At 46.1% G+C, this 17,341-nt stretch overlaps 1 protein-coding gene across 1 annotated transcript in view; it reads right to left on the bottom strand.

The window, feature by feature from the left end:
* The window catches only part of OTULINL (OTU deubiquitinase with linear linkage specificity like), a 29,787-nt gene extending 12,687 nt beyond the window's left edge, over positions 1-17,100 (bottom strand). Inside the window, exon 1 of the mRNA XM_009240598.4 lies at positions 16,180-17,100. Within this exon, the coding sequence (XP_009238873.3) occupies positions 16,180-16,249 (70 nt within the window). The 5' untranslated portion in view covers positions 16,250-17,100. The remainder of the gene's footprint in view (positions 1-16,179) is intronic.
* Between the last annotated feature and the right edge of the window lie 241 nt (positions 17,101-17,341).

Genomic DNA, 17,341 nt, shown 5'->3' with positions numbered 1-17,341 from the left:
TGAGGTGAGACCCTGAAGCTGGGCCATCTCTCCTGAGCACAGGGCCTCTCCTGTAGCTCCCAGGCCTCCATGGGGACCCGCTACAGACCATGGCTCTCCCCACTCACATATACTCTTCCTACCACATGCTCTTACCCTCAAATCTCAACCCCACCTACAATCCAAGAGATTGTGATATGATCAACCTGTCAGAAAAAAACCCTAGAACACATGCCTGTACTCCTGGTCTCCCTCTACCCAATGTGTCCACATTGTTTTGTCAAGTAACTCCAGCCAAGAAGGGCCAGGGAGCCTATTCATGGGGGTGCTGGTGTGGGTACCAGAGAACCATCTGGAGGTGGATGGGAGGGTACTCTGTAGGACTTGTGAAGTCACATGGAAGCAGGCCATGGCCATATAGCCATGTATAGGATCTATACGAGCTGTTCACTGATGACATTAGGAGTGAGGCTTCTGTATCAAAAGAGAAATGTGTTTTAGTAGGAAAGAGTATGACTTCACCAATAGCTACAATAGCTACAGTTTAAGCTTTATTATGTGCCAGCCCCTATGTTAAGTGTTTTACAGGAATTAATTCATTTACTCCTGTGACCATGCCATGGAGCAGGCAGTAAGAAGTCTCTAGAGTCTAACACTGCAGCATGTAATATGGGGCAAGTGATTTCCCCTCCCTAAGCCTCAGTTTCTGCATCTAGGAATGAAGACAGCCCATAGCAGAGCCTGGTGCACAGTGAGTGCTCAGTGCATGGTCACTCTTACTATCATCACTGCATCACAACACAGGAGGCACAGCAGGATCCACCTCTCAGGGCTGCTGTGAGACTGAAAGTAAATGTTGGGAAAGCACCTGGCACCATACCTGACACACACAATAAATACCCAATAAACACAAATTATTGTTTTTATTGTCATTACTCTAGTAACCCTTATTTTGCAGAGAAAACTTTGAGGGGGAAAAAATTAAATAATTGCCCAATGGGACTCAGCCAGTAAGTAGAAGAGCCGGAATTCAAAAACAGGAGCAATGTGATATTCTACGGTATGAATGTGTCTCCAATGTGTCCCACATGTTAGTTTTATGTGTTGGAAACTTAATCACAAAATTCACATGATGATTGGAGGTGGGGCCTTTGGGAAGTAATTAGGATTAGATAAGACCATCAGCATGGGGCCCCCACGACAGGACTGGTGGCTGACCTGCATGCTAATACCCTCTCAGCACGTGACGCCCTCCACCACATTACAATGCAGCAAGAAGGCCCTCACCAGATCTGGTGCCTGCCGTGCTCTTGGACTCCCCAGTCCCCAGAACTGCAGGAAATAAACTTGTTTTCCTTATAAATCACCCAGTCTGTGGTATTCTGTTATAACAACAGAAAATGAACAAAGACATGATGCTAGAAGTTGCCTCCTTTACCACTTGGCTGTCCTGCTTCTGAATTAGGGAACCGAGGAAATCTTCAAATTAACATTGCTATAGCAAGTAAATTAAGACTCTTTAAAATGAAAATTTTGAAAAATTTATCTTTCCTGGGCTAATAACTGAATTACAACTAAAAAATGATACAGAAGAAAACACCATAATGAGACATCTTGCAAAATAGTGTCATAATGACAGTTCTGATGACCTCCAGCATCAAATCTCATTTCCCCAAATACAACTGAGATAAAATTGTGGACATCAGAAGGTTCATAGGGGTCCCCCTTCCACCAGCCTGCAGTCCCTGGCCCAGCTTTCCCGCCTCATCCCTGGAGAGGGATGCCTGTGGAAGGCTTGGTGATTGGGACTCAGAGAAACAGGAAGGGAGAAAAGGTTTCACCTCCACGAATTCAGTCATTCTACATAAAAAAAGAACAAAAAGGAGTGTGTTGGGAGGGGGGCAAGTTTTGGCAAAAAGAATCTCCAGGAAGTCCACAAGGGGATTTCCAGGACAGTAGGAGCCTCAGGTCCACAGTGAAGTTTCACAAGTCCACAAGGAAGTTGTAAGGGGAAGTGGAAAAGAGCAGTGTTGCCAGAAATTATGGATTTGATCCTCTTTAATGCCTGTGAAGATACACAAAAACATGAAATTTCTTTTCAATATTTTTGGACTGAACCACTTGGGTGGTGGCTGAAATGAGACTATACATACAGCACAATGCATGTCTGTTATATTGCAAAGTATATTACCTAGGTCTCATACATCCCCCTAGTCATCAGCATTAATGCATGCTGGGACCCCGACCCACACAAACAGAAGTAATGCTTCGGCAGTGAACATGTCCTAGAGGAATTATACCAGGACCTCCTGAAATCAACAATGTGAATATCAGAAACTAAAATCTGATCTATGATCACTCAAATTATATATGGCAGATGAGACTGTTGGTCAGAACTACAAAAAAAAAAAAAAAGCACCATTTTTGGTGGTAAAATTCTACTTAGTTTTTTTTTTTTTTTTCCATTCTCTACAATATACCAAAGCTGAAGTAATTCAAACATTAAAACAGGAAACCAAACACATACACACATACCCCAAAACCCTGAAAACAAAAGTAAAAGACACTGAAGAGCCGGAAACCAAGTGATCGTGCAAACAGCAGTTCTACCCCAGGAGCCTGAGGCTCCTACTGTCCTGGACATCACAGTCTCTCTATCTCATGGAAACTCAGCAGCGTCTGGTTTGCCTCAAACTTCCAGAATCTGTACTATCTCTACTTCCTCATGGGCCAGCTGCATAGTCCTCAACCTTGTCTACTTCCTCTCCTGATCTTATTCATGGTATATACAATATCAGTACCTCTACACTTTCTCTCTACACACAGACTCTGTCACCTGCATCTAGCCCACTGACTTTCTGCTGAAACAGAGGTGGTCTTTCAAGGGCTCTTGAGCAGGCCAGGGAGCGGGGACATCAACTCTGAGCTGGGGGGACATAAAGGCAATTTAATTTAGATGTCTGAGGTAGCAGAGAAAGTGAAGAAATATACATACAGTGAAATCACCTGGCTAAAAGAACTTAAGGTAGAAGTACTACATTTAATAAACACAACAGGTATTTCTATCTGCTTCAATGTCCTATTATGGTTAGTTAGCAGACGATGGAAGAGAGAGTGGTGAAGAGAGGCTGATGGAATAGGAAGGAACTCAAGGGAGGGGTGAGAAAGGACACTCTCTGTGGCAAGAGAGGTAGGAAGATGGGGGTGGGTGAGCAAGCAGAGGACACAGACACTTTCTGAGGTGCTGGGGAAACTTCACACTTTTCTGAGCTGTGCCATGGAACCCTGCTTCCTTTGAAAAGGTGAATATGGCTTTTAGGTCATTTGTAATCAAGGGCAGGAAGTGCTGCACAGAGGAATAAACTGAAGCCAATGGAACAAGCAGACAGGGACAGGCTGGGAAGGGCTGCCCCCTCCCTTCCCCAAACCCCTCACCAATTCCTCACACTTCTTCCCCCCTGGGCTGGATGCCAGGCAGGAAGGCAGTGAAGTGCAAGACAGGCTCCCTGCCCACAGGGAGCCCCTGGCCTGGGGACACAGTGTCCTCCTGTCAGTTGGTTGGGTGAGCACCTCCATTCCCCAGTAGGTCACCTCTCTCATAGGCTTTTAGTTTCTCCTTAGGCCTCAGTGTGACTGCAGGGAAAGGCTGGGAGCCTTCAGTGTGGGAACTGATTGTTTAATTCTGAGAAACTCAGCTCAAGAATAAAGCAAAATATTGTACATTAGTCTAAACAAATAAATTAAGCACTATACAAACAGAAGGAAAAACACACAGAACAAATCCTGTTAGGCCATCAAGCTTTCTAAATAATTTGGAGCACACGGAGATTCAAGAGATTTCTAGAAGTTAGCACAGCAGTGTGAAAGAGTGAGTTTAAACTGTGTTGGTTCTTGCAAAATCATAGATTAGTTGGTTGTTTTTCTACCAGTTACGGGGGGAGATATTCAGAAAAAAAACACCCTCTTAATAAGTCCTTGAAATGGTCAACTCAAAGGACCTTCTGAACTTTTGTATTTCAGGTATTAATTCTGCTCAGTAAGAAATGACAGTCTTCCACTTAGTAGAATACAATAACCAACAACTACGAGATCAATATCACTGAGAAAGAGGACCACCACGTGGGAGGATTTTATCTTGAAAGTCATGACCACGAAGACCTTCAACTGTAGGCTGTCATGCAACCCACTGATGCTGTCAGCACCATCCCCCCAGGATGGGGCACACTGCCCCCAAGGCTCCCACTAAACTGAAAGTATCAATAAATATGACAGGAAGCTGCTCCTGGCCAAACACTGAGAGGATTGTGTGTGTGTTTTCTTTAATAACATCACAGCTCAGAGTCGTTTTTCTTTTTGACTGGGCACATCTTCTAGAGATGTTGAATGCAACCCATCATTTTAAAGGTAAGTTTCATTTTCTAATCATTGCATGTTAAAAATCCACCCAACTATAAAAACCACAAAAGCTATAGATGGGATAGGCTACTACTGAAAAGGAAGTTGTAATTCCTTCCCCGTGGAGTCACAGAACTCCAGCACTGCCACTGCTTTACCCAACCACACAGGCCACCTCAGCCTGGGAGAGACAACTCATTTGACAAAAATGAGCAAAGGACTCTTGTCTTCATTCTGTCATTTTCTAGCTAGAGGACTAATCACTTAGCCTTGATGACCCCAAGAAGGTACTCCAATGGCCAAAAAGTGGTGATAGCACAGGGTTGGAACAAAATTAAACAAAAAAGCACTATACGAATCTAAACCATTTGGCTACCATCTCCCACCATCTGTCATCCAACCACTGCTTACATACCTCTCAGCTGGCGACTCGCTCCATCCTGTGGGAGTCCATTTCCTTTTTCCCTTTTTTGGAATGTTTCTCTCTTTATTGATCAACTTTGATCATTATTCTACGAACATAGATTAAGCTCCTCTCGCAGGCCAGGCACAGTGTCAAGTGATGCTACAATTATAAAAGCAACCGACTGGATTCTCCTGGCAGGGACTGACAGACGGACTCCTAGTGGGAACAGAGCACCACTGAGGCAACGCTCCAGAGGAAAGGAATGCAGGTCCACAAGCACTGTAACAAGGGAATCTGAGCTAAACGAGGTTGGAGAATGCTTCCCTAGGACATGAGGCTGAGCTGAGATCCAAGGTTGGACAGGAGCTTGCAAGGCAAGGAAAGTGAGGGGAGGCTGGAGAAGCCTGAAGGTCCCGTTCACGAGGCTTATGTTTAACTGAAGAGCAACGGAAGGCTCTGAGAGTTTAAGCAAGAGACTGAGGTGTTCAGATCTGTAACCACCCTGGAATCTATTGCTTGGGGTTATGAAGAACAAGTCTGATTCCTCTTGCATATGACGACCTTTTACATCTTTCATGGGATTGCAGAATGCTTTGGGCTAAAGGCAGAATTCTACTTGTTCTTTTAGGCTTCCCGGAGTGCTCCCTCAGCAATATGTCCACACTGCAGGCTAGTTCAGTGTATTCATGACTGTTTCCCACTAGCCTGCAAACACCTCTAAGGCAAATGCTGAATCTTAATTCACTGTGGATCTGGTCATCTGATGAGCTGTCACAGGAATGCTTCATTTTTTGAGGTGAAGAAACTGAAGCAGAGAAAACAAGTAGAAGTCTGAACTTGAACCCCCAGGTTCTGATGTAGAGCTGTGCCCTCTGAACTAACCACTGTACATTACTGCCTTCCCCTGAGTAATTCTCTTTGAAGTTCTATCATTTCCATCATTTCCACTCTGCATCTTTCTCTCTTCTAGTTTAGACAGCTCCTGTTTTCTCAACCAGTCCCTACATGATATCTTTGGGGAGTCTCTTCGTGGTCCTGGTCAGTCTTCTCTAAACTCATTCCACACTTAATGTGAGACCCCAGGTCAAACACAATGTCCTGGGTGTGATCCCCAGGACAGAATTCAACAAGGTGACCACCTTCTTCATTCTACATCAGGGGTAAGTCTTCTGAAAAGGGTCACAGAGTACATATTTTAGGTCTCATCGGCCATGTGGTCTCTGTCTCAACTACTCAGCTACACAGAGAAAGCAGCCACAGACAATACACACAGGGCTCCGATCCAATAAAGCCTTATATATGGACATTGAAATTTATATTCCATCTAATTTTCACATGTCAGGAAGTAGTATTTTTTTATTTTTTTCCCAACCATTTAAAAATGTAAAAACCACTCCGAGGTCATAGGCCGTGTAAAAACAAACAGCAGGCCAGATATGACCCATGGGCTGTGGCTTGCTGAACCCTGTTTTAGATGATACATTCACAGCAATGCAGCCTGTGATTGTACCGCGCAGCTACAAAAAACAACCCAAAAGCCACTGACTCACATTCAACCTGCTGTCAGCTTAAAGCCCTTTGGACCTGTGCTGGGGTGTGTCTCCCCATCTTCTGAAGGGAAGAGAGGGCCAGGGGTTTCACTCACTCTCAAGTTTCCCGGTGGAGAGGCCTTCCTGGAGGTGGGGTTCTGGCTCCCCTACTACCACCTTTACTCCTTCCTGAAGGTGAGAGATTGATCTGAGTGGCAGATTTTTTAAAAATGGCATGCTCAGCTCAGCCCCTTTTACCCCACAGACCTGCCCGCACAGAAGGAATCCTTGGGCCTGCCCTCTCCTTGGGAGGGAGGCCTAGAACTTTAGGACAGAGTTCAGCTTGGGCACTGCTAGCAAGCCCAACTGGCCACACAACTAAGACACGTGGATTTTATGTCACTGAGCTGACTTAGAAAAATATATTTTTAACGTCTGCCATCTGTATCTACCTTTCAGTTCAGAACACGAGAAGAGAAACAAAGGGTTATTCAGATCATGTGGGCCAGTTCTGGGATCTTTAGACCCAAACAGGACCTGACATTTATCTCTGCTAGATTTCATTTACTGATTTGGCTCACTGCTTTGACCTGCCAGGGCTTTGGTGGCACGTGGTCTGGTTCAACTCTCAGGCCTTTAACATTAGACTTCCACATCCTAATAGAAATCATTTATGAACATGTTGACTAAAGATATACTTTGAGATAAGCCATTCTTCACTTTTGCCCTGGGGGTGACTTTTCCATTACTCAGAATCATTTGGGCACCGTCACTAATAGTTACTAATCCTCTTGATTGGTCTCCCTTCCCCAGTTCTGTTTTCTACTCCACAGCCAGTGTGGGTTTGTTTTTTAAACATTCAATGGATGTATCATCTCCTGTGCAAAACTCTTTACAATGCAAAACTCTTTACAATGTAAAACTCTTTCCATGGCTTTTCTCATTTGTAGGAAAGACCCACATCCTGCTAGCCACTGATGTCAGCTGGAAAGGGCCCTAACAAATTGTCAGAAAGGTAAAAAATGGTCATTACCTATGGTAGCATCCTAGCCAGAGACCTCAGGAGCTGATTCTTCTGTAACCAAGAATACTAGTGACACTCAGTAGCTTATAAAGCCACAACTCACCCCATAACCTCTCACCCATCCCCTGGGACCAACTGAGAAGTCAAGATTTGCCCCCCTGGGTTCAGTGTGATCTTGCTGATGGGACCACACTGCCGAAGCCTCCTTGGCCACCTCCCCACCCTAAGTCTTTTACCCCTGTCTCCTATCATGGATTCATATACCTTTACATGGGCCTGTAGATCTGCTCTCCTAAAGGGAGACCAGTGGCTTCAAAAACAACCTCATCAAACTTTACAGAACATTGCTACTCAAAGTCCACAGGACAGCAACATCAATACCATCTGGGACTTCTTAGAACTATAGATTCTCAAACCCCTTGGAAACAGAATCTGCATTCCATCAAGACCCCCAGGACCCTGGCCCTGGCTCCAGTGGATTTTCAGATTTATTAAACTGGGGCCCAGGTATCTTTTTTAAGCTCCCCAGTAATTCCAACATTGCCAGTGTTGAGAAATCCTGCTATGGAGTAAGACCATCCCCTACCCTTAGCTGCTTCTGTTATCTCAAATACATCATCAGATGCCAATTAATTGCCAAAGTTACCATTAGGAGAAATCAGGCCAGATAAAGAAAAATCTTACTGGTCAAGTAATCCAACTAAAAGTAAGTGTTGTGTCTGTTTTGTGCCTGTTTCCCTTTGGCCAAAGTAAGCGGTTACTTTTACTAGTCACAGCTGTTGTTTTTCTATGGCTGGAAGCTACGCCTATCTAAAAAGGAACTTTTCTGAAAAAAAATTTTTTTTTTTTCAGATTGAGTCTCACTCTGTCGCCCAGGCTGGAGTGCAGTGGCATGATCCACAACCTCTGCCTCTAAGGTTCAAGTAAGTCTCCTGCCTCAGCCTCCCAATAGTTGGGATTACAGGCAACTGCCACCACACCTGGCTAATTTTTGTATTTTCAGTAGAAATGGGGGTTTCACCATGTTGGCCAGGCTGGTCTCGAACCCCTGACTTCAAGTGATCCACCCACCTCGGCCTCTCAAAGTGCTGGGATTACAGACATGAGCCACTGTGCTTGGCCAACTTCTCTGAAATTAATGAAGAAAGGAACCTGACCATTACCCTGGCCTCCAGGGAAGGTGGCCAACTCCTCCTGGTTTGCCTAGGACTCTCCCAGTTTCAGCACTGAAAGCCCCACATACTGGCACATCTCTCAGTCCAGGCAAGCTGGGACGGTTGATCACCCACGCCCAGTCCCCCTCATGGTCTGACCCTGACCCCTCCCTCTTCTCTCACCTCTTCCTCTTGCTCCAATATGAGGAGTGCCTTCACTTCCTCCTAGAGCTCACGCCTGCCTCCCTGCCTTGCTTTGCCTGTACTCTTCCCTCTGTCTGAAACATTTTTCCTTCTAACCATGCCCTAGTTCATTCCACTCATTCTCCAGCTCTCAGCTCAAACATCACTTCTCTGTTTCCAACCCGCAGGCTTGAGCAAATCCTTGTTTTCCTCTCTCATAGCACACGGTGTCCTTTTCACAGCACTTGTCACAGTTTACACAATTGTGTTTGTGTTTGATTAGTGTCTGTCTCCCTGTGTAGACAGTAAATGCCTTAAGGACTGGGACTGAATCTGTTTTCACTCTGCTTTCTGAGTGCCTAAGTACACAATAGACAGTTAATATATATTTGTTGAATGAACGAAATGAATCCATGTAATCAGGATCCCGTCCATGTGTCTCCATGAGAGAGACTGCCAGCTTCCCCCAGGGTCCATCCTCTCCTCCTCCCATCGAGATTAAGCCCTGACTTTGGGCTGGGCACATGGCTACTCAGATAAAGGCTCATTCCATCGTCCCTGGGTGCTGGGTACTGCTGTGTGAGTGAATTCTGGCCAAGAAGTTGTTGAATGTGCAACTTTCAAAAGGGCTTGTTAATAGGGGTGTGTTCCTTGCCCTTTTTCCTCCCTATTAGCTGGAATGTAAACGTGATGGCTGATGCTCCAGCAGCCATCTTGTACCCAAAAGTGACAGTGAGCACTGAAGCCAGGCATAGTGGAGAAACAACGTGGAAGGAGCCTGGGGCCCTGACACTGTGGAGATCATCCCAGCCCTAGGGAGCTACCTCTCTCTGACGTGAGAGAAATAAATGTATTCACCTATTTCTGTTCTGTTACTCCGTCACACTTATGCTAACTAAGAGCCTCTATCCTGGTGGTCCCTTCTGACTTTTAATATGTATGTCAGAAATAATGAACCACCAGTGTGTTTTCTCTTCCCTTAATTACACCATGTAAATACAAAGCAGGAAGTGAGAATGTGAAGTGGTCATCTAGTAGGATGGTTTCAAGGTAGTGAAATGAGGAGGGAACTGAGGGAGTCAGGAACTCAGGGTCCAGTCCTAGACAGCTGAGCCATCTGGACCTCAGCTTCCTCCCCTGTGAGCAAACATAAGGAAGCCAGGCCATTAACTGCCATTTCCCTTCATTCTCCAAAGGCCTCCTTATTTTAATATGTTTCAGAGTTATGTGGAGGAATAGTCACGTTGGGGCCAGGATTGGAAATAGTTGTGAAATAACTGACATTCAACTAAACTCAAAACATTACTCAAAGCTTGCGCCACAGAAAAGATGCCCTAAGTGTGTATGGAAGATACATAAGATCTTGACAAATGCCAGCAAATACCCCGACCCTTGGAAGTTCATACTGGGTCCTACAGATCTATGAAACCAGTCGACCCAAAGGCTAGTTCTAATAAAGAGCCTTTTCCACAAGGGCCTCCACGGTGGTAATCAGCTTCAAAAAGGCTGCTAGATGGGAAGGAAAAAGGAACATCAAGGAGACTGGGAGGGAAAGGGAGATGTAATAGGCTCCAAAATACAAAATTCAAACAAATGAATCAATTACATATGGGAGAAGATGCAGCAAAGTGTGAAGAACAAGACAGTACAAGGTAGATCACCAAGCACAGACTCTACAAGTCCTCTATCATGACAGTCAACTAACCAAAATTGAGTCTAACAAATATTTAATACTTAAAAAACAAAAATAGAGGGATATACCATGGATAAAACTGATCTAATAAGCTCTCTCGGTTCAAGGGATTTTTCTTTAGATCCTCCTAGGAAGGAATCAATATGCCCAAGCCTTGCACTGCTTCAGGTACAAAACTGTGGGACCCGACATGTATATTAACCATTTCATTGGCTATGTTTCCATTTCAAGCTGAGCAGCCAACCTAACCTTAGCTACAAACCAAACTCCAAGTTCATTTTGTGAATGCCAAGTAAAATGACAAATTGCTGATCTCATTCACTGACACGAGTGCCACCAGCCCTTCCTATCTAGACGGTGACTGGTTACATTCAGCCCATGCTGGCACTGGCTTGCCATCTCTTCCACTTCCCCTTCCTATCAGCCATTCTGCTTGCTCCGCAGCATTTCGGCCTGTCCAAGTGGTGCATTCGGAAGACACAGAGCACCCAGTCTTTCTTAACTCTAGATAGTTCACAAGCAAGTTGAGGCCTTCTCGTCACAGGTCAAAAAATACAACCCCAAAGTATCAGGTGTTATTCTAAGACCTAGGGACGGATTCTCTCATTACCAGGCAAGAAGGAATTTAGTTCACTTCTCTTAAACTTGGAGACTAAATGCTACAGAGAACAGTCTATGCCCTGGCTTAGAGGACAGACACAGATTGTTCAAAGCACACGCTCCGATGAGCTTCCACCATCATCAGCTCCACTGCCCACCTCCATTCCTAAGCCATTTGGAACTGGTTTGTACCCACTGAGGCTGTCCCAAGCCTAGAAAGAGATGAGAGCTCATCTCCACTGTGGTGGGTACAGGACAGGGAGGTATGCTTCTTTTTTTTTTTTTTTTTTTGAAACAGTGAATGCTTGATGTGTAATGAGATTTTCACTTCTGATTTGAGGGAAGACTCTCTTGAGAATGACTTCCAACTACATTATCACTCCCTCTCCTAGAAGACTAACCCTAATATTCATTAACAACCAATAATATGGCAAGAGGAGAAAGAGCTGAGGTATTTATCACTCCCACTGCTAGAAGACTCACCCTAATATTCATTAATAACCAATAAAATGGCAAGAGGAAAAAGAGCTGAGGTATTTTAGGTAACTTTGTGTCTATTTATCCAATAATTCTACAGACTTGATGTCATAGTAACATGGTTAAATCAACAACAAAAGATTTACTATTAAATTCTTAATTTAGAGATTCATCAAGCATAGCATTTTATGTGCTACAGTTTCTGGGATTTTTGTTTATTACCTAGGAATCCCAGCAACAGTACTAACAGGCAACAGGCTTTTGTCTCCTAGAAATGAACATAAACATTTTATCATCCTCTTAATTTAAACATAAGGCCACCTGTCTATTCTGGCTCCAATTAAATGGGAAAGTAGAAAAATGGACTATTACTAGCATAAAAGGTTATTGGAAAAATGAGAACATACACAAAAAGTTTCTGTTGATTTATTCAGAAGTACCATTTAAATGTTCTTCCATTAAATTAATTACAAATCAGATAAATGTGTGTGCAACCTCATTTTGAAAACAGATTGTCTTACCAAGTAGCAGAACATGTACCAGAGGACGCACACGAGCAGGAGAGAATGGAAGGATTTACTAACCAAACACACTAATCCAATAATTCCTCTAAAAATTAAGTAGAGACTTTAATAGCCACGCATGGGGAACCACTAAGCTAGGAAGTTTTAGCCCAGTAATAAAAACTTTTTCATTACCTCTCTCCTCCTGTACCCAGACCTGCAAGAGTTGTCTCAAACAATAACAACAGTATACAAATGTTAACCCAACCTTAATTCAGAACAGCTTAAATGTAATAAGGTAACCTTGGAAACTATGGAGAGCTCTCAGGTAGAAGCTAGAACTCTGTTTCACGTGACAGAAGCAGACAGATTGTTAAGAATCTGTTATGAGTGGAGTCCCATGCCAGGGCTTACCCTGGCCACCACTTACTAGCGGAAGCCTTGAGCAAATTCTGTAGCCGTTGTGAGCATCACAGAGTGGTGATTGTAAAGATCATATAACATTATCTATGGTCAGTGTCTCCGCATCTAGCACCCTAAAGAAAATCCAAATGCCAACTGTTTTTGTGACAGGGACAAGCACTGGGTGCTACAGGCACATAGGAGACCACACCACTCCAGGCCAGAGAGTCAGCCAAGGCCTCCCAGATGAAGCTAAGTCTACCTTGAGACCCGAGCCAGAGAAAAGGTCATTTTCAAGTTAATAATTATACCCAGTCAAGACTTTCTACTGAGATAAAATACTTGGTACCAGAAAAGTTACATTCTATTTGATATTTATTCATCTCATAGAAATGTAAGAGTAGAAGTATAATAGGACAAATGGGTGGCAAAACAACAACAACAACAAAATCAACTATGGACCATTTGGTTTTAAGTATTCTATTGTGGGTGCATTTAACTGCAATGCTTTTTTACCCCCACAGCCCTCAAACTATTTTTTAAAAAAGGGAAATATTTCTCTCGACAGTTACAACTAGCAGCTCTCACGCCTCTTTTCCTTGGCACACACTTTCTACCACCAGCGCCCCCTCTACTCCTCCTTCTCCTCGAGAGTAAAGACCTTGAAGGCACTTGTTCTAGAATAAGGTCACAATTCTCAGCACACTTTCAGCAGTCCATGCGGAGGGAATGCTTGCGCCCACTTCTCATCGCTCCTCTTGCCATCCGACCAATCACTGGGTTTTAACAGTTCCATCTGCCTACTCTCCTTTTGAACACAGAAGTTCCACCAGGTAAATTCACCTGCCTGCCTAGTGATTACCTGCCACTGCCCCCTGGGAACATGCCAAAGCCTGCTTATGGTGGCTCAGAAACATCTGCTTCATACATACAGCTGTGCCTACTTGACTGGCTTTGGATTAACAAAATTCAGGATATCGAGGAATATACCTTTCATTTAGCAGACACATCTACATAGGAGGTGGGTAACCTTGTACAAGTTTGTGTGTGACTTGGTTTCTTAAAATAAGGTTGAAAAATAACAGCTACTTCATAGTAGAAGGTAATATCAATAATAGTAGTGGCAGCTAACATTTGAGTGCTTACTCAGAACCACAACCAACCACTTCTAAGCATTTTCCATGTAGTAAATGAACTAAGACACAAGCAGCACCAAAAAACATTAGCCATTACCATTATTTTTAAATTTTTGATTTAGCATTAAACTCTTTCCTCCAAACAAAACCTTACCTAGAACAGCAAAAAACAACAAAACAAACATAAAAGTATACAGAAACAAAAAAGCAGAGCAACTCCAAGTATAGCTGGAGTGGGTCCGCCGTTCCACACTGGACATTCCCTATTCCCCCAACACCAGCCCCTAAGAACCTCCAATGAGTCCTGTGGTTCCTGAAATCATGGCTGAAATGTGAATGCTACCACTGAACAGATGGACAGTGGTGGAGAGAACCACAGCAGAGCTGAGCCAATCAAGACAGTTAATGGCCCCAGTCTGGCCAGATGTGGTAAGAGCAAGGAAGAGTGTGGGGTGCACACATTCTCCCTGCAAAAACAGTGGTCTGCCTAAGGTGGGCTGGCGACTGTGAGCTTATTCCACTCTATGACCACCTCTCCCTGCCTTCCTAATACATGACAGCGTCTTCTCTGGGCACTCCACTAAGTGATCTTCCAATGCTTCTTCGATGCATCTAACATTCTGATTCAGACAGTCTTTCTGATAATATTATGCAGAGATGCTTAGTCCATGATTTTCAATATCCTAACATACCCTAACACTTTAAAGAAGAAATAGTAAAAATCAAACAAACAAAAAAAACCTCTTCTGTGGGTTTTCTTCTGTTGTCTGGTTTTATTGTCAAGTGTTACTTGCTGTTACTTCGAAAGCTAAAAAAGTTGTCCCTATACTAGCTTTGACAACTGATTTTAAAACTGGTTTTATTTTTGTTTTGCCAAATACCACTGGCAAAGAAGGGAAACTATGCTTGTAGGTCATCAGAAGTTATGTTTTGGAGAAAAAAGTTTTCCATAATCTGATCCTTGAATCACATTCTTCCTCTGCTGCACACCAACTGCAGATCCCACAATTGGAGCAGAGGAAAGAATCTCTCCCTGGGCTCGCAGCGCTGGCATGCATTGAATTTGGTGCAAAGAAAGGAAAAATTCCGGGTGATGATGTTAAGCCTGGAGTAGGCACCTTTCTGCCTCCCAAACCAGCCTTTCCAGCTGTGCTCCTGCCTCTATTTCCAATTTTTGTTTCTCTGCCAAACTAAGGCAGGGAGGAGAAAAGAAAATAACAATAAAAAGTTCAAATGAATACACCCATAGGAAATATGTGGCTAATTTTATAATAACCTAAGGTGCAGAAAGGTTGAAAAAAATCAGTTCATTCTCCAAACTTTTGAGAGTGGGAGGTAGGACAGAGTTCTTCTCCACTGGGAGAGGCTGCCTGGATCAGCTAACCGGAGGCTCTCATTTTATGGATGAGGACACATCAGAATGATGTCCTCTGACTCCCAGAAAGGGGCTGTTTCCACTGCACCCAACAGTTTGCTGTGTGAATTAAAAGCTCATGCTGGGACCAAAAACAGCAATTCATAAGCAATCCCCGCACCTGCCAATTTGCCATAATCACTGCAGTTCCTGCAGCCCAAACTCTGTGTTTGGGAACCGGCATCCTCCCAAAATTCACTAGTGGGCTCCAGACAAATATAGACACAGGAATGTGTTCCTTCAAAACCAAGCAGCAGCTATGCTCATCTTTCTCGGGGCTGGTTAGGAAGACATCGTCTGTGGACTTCAGAGGGGGAGCGGACCCCGCTACCGAGCCAGCGGGTGAAGACGTCGAGACCCAGCGCCTGAACTCCCAGGCTGTGCTGCTGCCCTTGTTGGGTGATTTTTTTTTTTTTTTTTTTTTTTTTTGGACGGAGCCTTGCTCTGTCGCCCTGGCTGAGAGTGCAGTGGTGCAATCTCGGCTCACTGCAACCTCCGCCCGCCGGGTTCAAGCAATTCTCCGGCCTCAGCCTCCCGAGTAGCTGGGACTACAGCTACTCGCCACTATGGCCGGATAATTTTTTGTATTTTTAGTAGAGACAGGGTTTCACTATGCTGGCCAGGGTTTCGCTATGCTGGCTAGGCTGGTCTCGAACTCCTGACCTCGTGATCCGCCAGCCTCGGCCTCCCAAAGTGTTGGGATTACAGGCGTGAACCACCGCGCCCGCCCCCGTCTGGGTGAATTTTTTTTCAGCCAGAGTATTCTGTGTTGTTAGCAAGACTCCACTGCCGCGAAGGTGTGCGCCACATCCTCTGCCAGCAGGGCGCGAAACGCAACTCCCTCCGTCAGCGTCGAGCTCCCCGAGAGGACACTGGGCCCCGCGGGTCCACGCGCCCCGGGCTCGCTCCCAGGCGCAGGGGGCGACCTCCGCCGCTGCCTGGGCTCCCCGCGCGACTCTGAGGGGACCCCGACCCCAAAGACCGGTTTTCTTCCAGGAACCTGCGTTTCCTGCCCGGGAAGGCGACCTAAGCAGCTTGGCCTCCCTTATTCAAATGCTACCCCGTCCCCGACAGCGGCTCGACCCCCGAGTGGGGGTGCAGCCCCGCCCCACTCCCGCCCGGCTCAGGGGCGCGCTCCAGCTCCCGGGCTCCAGGATTCCCAGCCCCCACCAGGCAGCGTCGGTGGCCGCCGAGGAGGGCGCGTCCCTGGCCGCCTGCGACCCCGCCCGCCCTGACGGTCCCTGCCCGCGCCCCCCGCCCCGCCCCGCCCGGCCCCAGGCTCACCTGCGGCGGGAGCGCGAGACCGCTCCCGCTCCCGCTCCCTTGCCTGCGTGGGGCTCCTTGGCGCCGCCATTCCGGCCGCGGTGCGGACAGGCGCTGGGCCTCCGCCCGTGGTCTGCAGTGGTCTGTCAGACGCCACGGCCGCCCGCCGGCGCCCGGGCTCGCTTCCCTGCGGCGGGCTGGGGAGGGCGGGGGAGGCGCAGGGCGGGGATGGGCACCGACTGACGCGCCGGACAGCCAATCAGAGGCCGGGGAGGGGAGGAGCAGGGCCTAGAGGGGCGGGGCCTCCGCACGCTGTCCGGGTCGCGGGCCTGAGAAGTGCAGAGGCGTCCGAGGCTCGGCAGCGGGGCGGCAAGCTACTCCTGGGGTCCAGGCGCGTTCCCGAGGCTGCTCCCCGGGAAACATCTTGGGAATTCCACTTGGGCGGATCCGGCGACCTCCATGGCACTTTTCATCGAAGGCCCGTTGATTGGGAAGCACAATCCCGGAGGGCCGGCTGATGAGGGCGAGGAGCCAGTGCGGCATCCCCCCGCGGACAGGTTACTGCGCGATCCTGCTCTGTCACTGCCGGGGTGGGCGAGCCTGGAGTCCAGATGCAGCTGTCAGCCCAGGGCCTGTTCACCTGACTGGGGAGATTTTCTAATCTTTCTTCACCCCTGGGTCAGCAGAACGGGGTTAAGCTTACTTAGAACTCACAGTTTACTTTGGGAGCGCGAATATGTGCATTATTGACAAAACTGTCCTCTTATAGAATGATTTATCCAAAGGAAAAAATATGGGGAGTAGTTAACAGTAGAATAAACAGCCCCAAAATGAAAAGGCGCTCACCTGTTGTTCTCCCCCCCCACTCTGCCGGTCAGATGGGCCTTTTCCAGAAGAAAAAGGAAGAAAATGAAAATCCTGTTGAACACTTCCTCTTTCTCCAGTATACACAGTTCCAGAGAGAAACTGACTGCATGGGAAATGTTTTGGCATCTTTTGAAAAAGAAGTTCCATAACTAAAGATGTGAGAAACAGCCTGGAATTCTGTGTGGCTTCAGTAGCCTGAGGGCAATGTCCACAAGTAATTGGATCGCTTTCCTCCCTTCCCCTAGTCTCAGAACACAGGTCTTTGGCCACACCAGTGAGAGTCTTTATCCCGGCAACAACAGTTAACTTAATGCCA

This window comes from Pongo abelii, chromosome 4 (assembly GCF_028885655.2).
Source record: "Pongo abelii isolate AG06213 chromosome 4, NHGRI_mPonAbe1-v2.0_pri, whole genome shotgun sequence".
Taxonomy (NCBI): Eukaryota; Metazoa; Chordata; class Mammalia; order Primates; family Hominidae; genus Pongo; species Pongo abelii.
The sequence above is the reverse complement of the archived record's forward strand: the minus strand, read 5'-3'. Positions and strand labels throughout refer to the sequence as shown.